A 6,000-nucleotide genomic window follows, 5' to 3' on the forward strand; every position below is an offset into this window, starting at 1 on the left:
ATGTGTAATAATAATAATATTATACCTGGTGTTTTCGCACGAACAGGTGTCGACCCAGACACATCGTAATAGGGAGGAGACAAGCCCCATTCCGGAGCAGGAAAGCACCTTCCTCTCATACCGCAAGTCTCATTTCTTAGCACATACACTTCTCCTTCAGGACAACACTTGGTTATACACATCCCGTCACAGCCGAGCTTACATCCTCGCGCAATGAGCTGACCCGAAACGGATTCGTCCAAACAGAAACTTCCGTAATTCAACTTGATATCTTTCCCAAGACCTGTAAGTGTCAGCTCATCATCCTTCAAATGGAAATCATAATCACTGTTCGTATAAATATTGGCTACTTTCGGTTTCAGACATGGTTCCAGACCATATCTGATATTTAACAATGCTGTGTCTCCAGTAACAAATCTTCTGAACGAATCAGCAACCAATGTTTGATTAACACACTTGTGATTAGCCGTATCGTATACCAAATTTTCTGGACAGCACTTATCAACCTTTCTTTCACTAAAACGTGTATGTTTATTATTGTACGGCGGATTTGTATCACATGTCAATATAACTGAAGATCCATCCCCCAAATTAATTGAACTGTTGTCATTTTGTACAGCAATGATTTTATCAATGCAATAAATATTTGGCATATTCTGAACCGATGATAACAGTTGATGTTTCAGATCATAATTTTCACAGTCTTTAGGAAACCCAAAAGCAAATTGAAACATATCTTCTTGTGATATTTCCAATGGAGCCAAAGGAAGTTTACTAGATACATTCACTAGTCTTGTCATATTTTCAATTGATACTTCAGAGCATTCGAAAGAAATATTGAATCCTTGTTCGCTGGTATACTTGATGAGTCCTTCATTAAGTGGACAACATTTATTGATAATTCTAATATTTTCTTCTAATCCGTATCCTGGTATGCACTGTACAAACAAAAATAATAACAATGACAAAAGCCATAGTCTTCGCCTGTCTTTCATCACCGATTCGCACGCACATGTATCCATTGAAATCGAGGCGATTTTTTTCCCTTGAAGTAAAAAAACCTTTTTTAACAAAGGTGGGTTCGTTGATTCTTTCACATAATGCGGCAAATTCGCGTATGTAGCGCACAACTTTAATGTTTATTATGCCAAAACACAACGAACAACTGTTTACGGTGTGTTAAAAATAAGACATATTTCAAACAAACTTTGTGTATGTTATAAAATATGATCAATAATGCCTGTTTGACAGGCTACCGAAAATGTTCACCTTTGTTATAAACTTTGAACTTTAAACTTATAATTTTCAAAAACATTCACCACTTCAATCTATCTTTTTTCGATTAATAATTTGTGCACAGTATCTTTCATTCACAAATTTTAAAAACATTTAACTTAGGAAAATATTTACGGAAATTAACATTTAAAGATCTTAAATCGCGGAAGAGCTGCAGCACACCTGACCGAACAGAATGCGTATAGCCTACTGAGTACTGATTGAACAACTGATCTGAGAAAGAACTCGGAATTTGAGTGAACCAACTTTTCATCGACTCCCACCACTTTTCTCGGAGCTTTAAGCTTAGCCCACGTCCTAGTTTATTGGAAAATATGAGAGTTTTCCCAAGAACGTGACTAATTTTACGATATATTATAACATTAGTTAAACAAAAAGTCAAGGTTATTAGTATTCTCGGTTCATATTAATTAAATTCTTCCTCGTCAAATATTGTGTTCTTAAACTTTTACATTTCCAAAAGTATCTCCATCAATAATATTTTTGATAATCGTGTAATTGATTTATAATTATAAAAGGAGCTAATTAACTTACATAGTATTATATTAAATTTGTCACCATAACGGTTACCGTAATGCCACTCCTCTGCAAATGAATTACTTAATTAATACAATTTAGTACATTTTATTTATAGTTTTTATTTTAAATAAACAATACATATCAGTGTTGTATATTTCAACCCTTTTTTATTTATTATCGATTCGAGCTTTGGTATCGTGGCCGTATCAAAGCTCAATTCAATATAAATAAATAAAACGACAGTTATTCGCATTTTTATGTTTATCGATGTTTTTTAAATTTAAAAATTAGCTTAAAATTATGAATTGTTAAGAAAAACTTTATGATTAATTTAGTATTCGTAAGAATTTATCAAACTACTTTTTATTGATAAAATATTCATAAAATACTATGTAGGTAATCGGATTTTTTTATAAATACATATTGATTATTATTAAAATTGTACCTATGGATTAACTAGCAATTTATTATGTGTCATCCTTAGCCGGCTCGAGCATTTAAATAAATCGATGTGACGTCATCGTTATTCACAAAACACACGTTGATAAATGGAGCTCCACACATTGGTGGGATGCGACATTATAGTTAAAAACATCTAGTGTCACAAGCAACAAGTTGCATGCGATCCATGCTGCGAGTTGAAACCGTCAGTGTTGCAGCCTGCGCCTGCGCAAACCGCTACGAGTAGGTCATTTATATACAGACGTCAAGCTCGCCGGTCAGTAATTGTCAGAAATATAATATTATTTCATATTATATTAAAATATATAATTATACATCTGCTTATTGAGTGTATAAGTGTCTACCACTGGAATCATTGGACAGTGATAGGGGAAGAACAGATTCTTCTAGCATTGCAGCCACGATGAAATCACCTTGGAACGGTGTTAGTGTAATTTGAAAGTAACGATACCTACACCAAAATTAGTCGCCTGCACTGCCATAATAATCAGACACCATTCTACCATGGGCGATTCGTATGTGTACTGGTATTGTTTACTAAGGTGCTTGTTTCAATGCTAGAAAACAATACCAATATAACAGCGAATGACTATTGCAGTACTCATGGCACTAATATAGAATGATTCCTGTATGTATACCTAGCTACTTTATGTACCTACTTTTATACATAAATGACAGCGGACTGGCTGAGCCAGTAACGCCACATACACTATCAAAGTGCGGTCGGATGTTATGAGATAAACTGTCGCGGATGTCCGAAAAGTGTATTGGCCAAACCTTGCGGATAGGGATTGCAATACCCAATGAAATTTTCAATACCGGTTTTTCGGTATTTCTTATTGAATACCGGTATTTCTTAAACATTAAAAAAAACAGAAGTAGTCGCTTATCAATAAATATAGCTATTAAAATCTTTTGAAAATATTATTTTATAGCAAAAATCTACATACTTACCTACATTTATTATGTTGATATTTAAAAACATGTATTGATCATAATTGTAGAACTAGTGATTTTTTACAAATAATTGAAGATCTTGGCATAAAAACATCAAATGTCCACTTTTTTCCATTTTCATTTTATTGCATTTCTATATTCCCTGTGTATGATTACATACAACTGTGCAAAGATATATTTTTAAAAAAAATCATAAGTCCCTCAAATCTGCTCTCAAAAATATGCCACTTTTCTAAAAACCGCAATAGTCCAGGCAATTTTGTGTGAAAACAGCAAAGGTCCAGTAGTTCTTCACTTTTATCACCAGGTGGCGTTAGTAATGTTAGTATACATTCCATACAATTTAGTATCTGAGCTGTCAAATTATCCTTGATTCGTTTAATTATTGCTTTTTATAACATTTTCTTATGATTGTTTTTATATTTTATCATGGATATTACTGGCATAGACATCTGAAACATCTCGAAAGAGAAAAATTAACAAAACCATGCAACGTTTTTACCAAATAACGGTGACTTTCATTATTGTTCAGTTGGATGTAATAAGGAAAATTCTGGGCCCTTCATTATAAAATCTAAAGAGACCGGAGAAAAAGATTTTTTTAATATGAAATATACGTTAAAACTTTGGCATTTTTCGGTAAAAATTTGTAGGCTAGTTATAATGTACAAAATAGACCAGGCTAGTAAAGGAGAAGTGCTTTGCGAACATTTCAGTTTCTCTCTAGGATGAGGGATAGATTCAATGTACCTAGTGAATAAAAATCAAATGCAAGTCACGATTGCATTTAAAACAACATATGGTGGATTAGTTCCATTGAAAGGAGCTAAATAAAAAAATATTTTAAAATTAGCTAAATATTTACAAAACCCAATAAATGTATCGTTTAATTTGCTGATAGTGAAGGTGTCAGACGAAGCTAATCGGTTTTATTTTTTCGTGTTAACTATCAATTCATGGTGTAAATCCATTGTGTTAATGATTTAATTTAATAAAACACATTTTTTTAGTACTTATTCCACTTTTATTAAATAAATCTGGATAGGTTTCATCCGCCTTAGAGGGACATTTTCAACTGTTGAAAACAGTTGGCAGGAAAAACAAAGGCGGACGAAACCGGTCCAGATTTATTTATTAAAAGTGGAATAAGTAGATACTAAAAAATGTGTTTTATTAAATTAAATCAATAATAATAATATGAAGCTTATCAGTATTAACCCGCACATGATTAAAACATTTTTTCAAATATTTAATTCTTGATTTTTTAGAAACATTGAAGTCGTTTGTTAATAGGTAAATATTATGTCTAAACCTTTTTAAAAGTTGTATTATGATTAAAAAATAACATAAATATATATTCTTTATTTTATTTAATAAAATTATAGTTTTAGTCATACTATTTACATTTCTATCTTTTCAATTTTGCAATGAAAACAACAAATGTCCAAAAATTGTGTAAAAACAGCAAATGTCACACTCATTCTTTTTTAAATACCTATTTAACCGAAATAAATTTAATATTTTTTTTACATTCATATAGTGCATATACGGTTTCTCTATAATTTCTCATTGTTAAATTAATAAAAAAAAATTTGACAACCAAGATATTATGTTTTTACCCTCTCCTGAAAAAAAAGTGTTTTGTGACATTTGCTGTTTTTATGCCAAGATCTTCAATTTGTATATATTGATAATTTTAACTAAAGCCCTCAAAAGTTCATTAAGTGCAAATAAGTCCGGCTTAAAGCTTCTTAAGTCTAGTACACACCGGAAACTTTTGTCGCCAACCTCATAAAATTTAACAACTATGTCTCGGAATAGGGTAATAAAATCGAAGGTGTTGCTACTTGTTGACGTTGCTCGTTTGTCCACACAGAGAGGCAACGTGTCGCGGCAACGTCATTTTTTCTTGTAAGCCACGGAACGTTCGCCTGATTATTATTATTTATTCGCATTTGTCGCGAGCGCGGGACACCTGCTATACCTACCTATCAAAACGCGCTCGATATTTGCGGCTGAGACTCATGCACTCTTTAAAATGTAGGTACCTATTTCAGTGAAATAAATATTATAGGTACTTATAGATACCTATATTGCAATCTCAAAGGCGTTGGTGATCTGACACGGCTAACCCAAAATAGGTAGATGTAGGTTAGTACCTGCTTCAATTTGGTCGATATAAACCTTAGAGAAAAAAACGACATCCAAATTATTATTTTACTTTACTATAAATTCTTAATAAAAAGATAAACCATACCAATACGATAATAATCGATATCATTGTCTTAATCATGATATATTATTTTAAATCAAACCTCGATGCAGATGTAGGTAGGTACATGTAACATGACTCGAGTAGTACAGGAAAGAGTCAGTAAACACTTACATGTAGGTAATCGTAATCATTCTTACCCAATGTCATTGTTCTTACCTATCAAAGAATTATCGTTATATTTTTTATTGCTCGCGTGCAGTGTTGCCATGTCTACTGAAATTTTAGTCAGGAAAAGAAGAAATTATGATATTTGTGAAGAATAAAAGTCACTTTTTACATGATTTTTTAAAAGACACTTGTGAGCTTCTGTCAATATGCACGCTTTCACCAAACACAATCGTTGAATTTCGTACATTTTTGTCAATCTACTGATATTTTGAAGAAAAAATCAAAAAATCTACTGAATTTTGAAAATTTTAGTTGGAACACTGCTCGCGTGTTATAATAATGATGCAATTAGGGATTTCAATACCGGTACATATTTCATTACC

At 32.1% G+C, this 6,000-nt stretch overlaps 1 protein-coding gene across 1 annotated transcript in view; it reads right to left on the bottom strand.

Moving 5' to 3' along the window:
• Positions 1 to 1,486, bottom strand: part of LOC147066153 (G protein-coupled receptor Mth2-like) — a 90,630-nt gene extending 89,144 nt beyond the window's left edge. The window contains exon 1 of the mRNA XM_085955837.1: positions 26 to 1,486. Within this exon, the coding sequence (XP_085811963.1) occupies positions 26 to 1,022 (997 nt within the window). The 5' untranslated portion in view covers positions 1,023 to 1,486. The remainder of the gene's footprint in view (positions 1 to 25) is intronic.
• Positions 1,487 to 6,000: the final 4,514 nt, after the last annotated feature.

This window comes from Rhyacophila brunnea, unplaced genomic scaffold (genome assembly GCF_057557595.1).
Source record: "Rhyacophila brunnea isolate RB1 unplaced genomic scaffold, BYU_Rbru_1.0 scaffold_5, whole genome shotgun sequence".
In the NCBI taxonomy this organism is placed as follows: domain Eukaryota; kingdom Metazoa; phylum Arthropoda; class Insecta; order Trichoptera; family Rhyacophilidae; genus Rhyacophila; species Rhyacophila brunnea.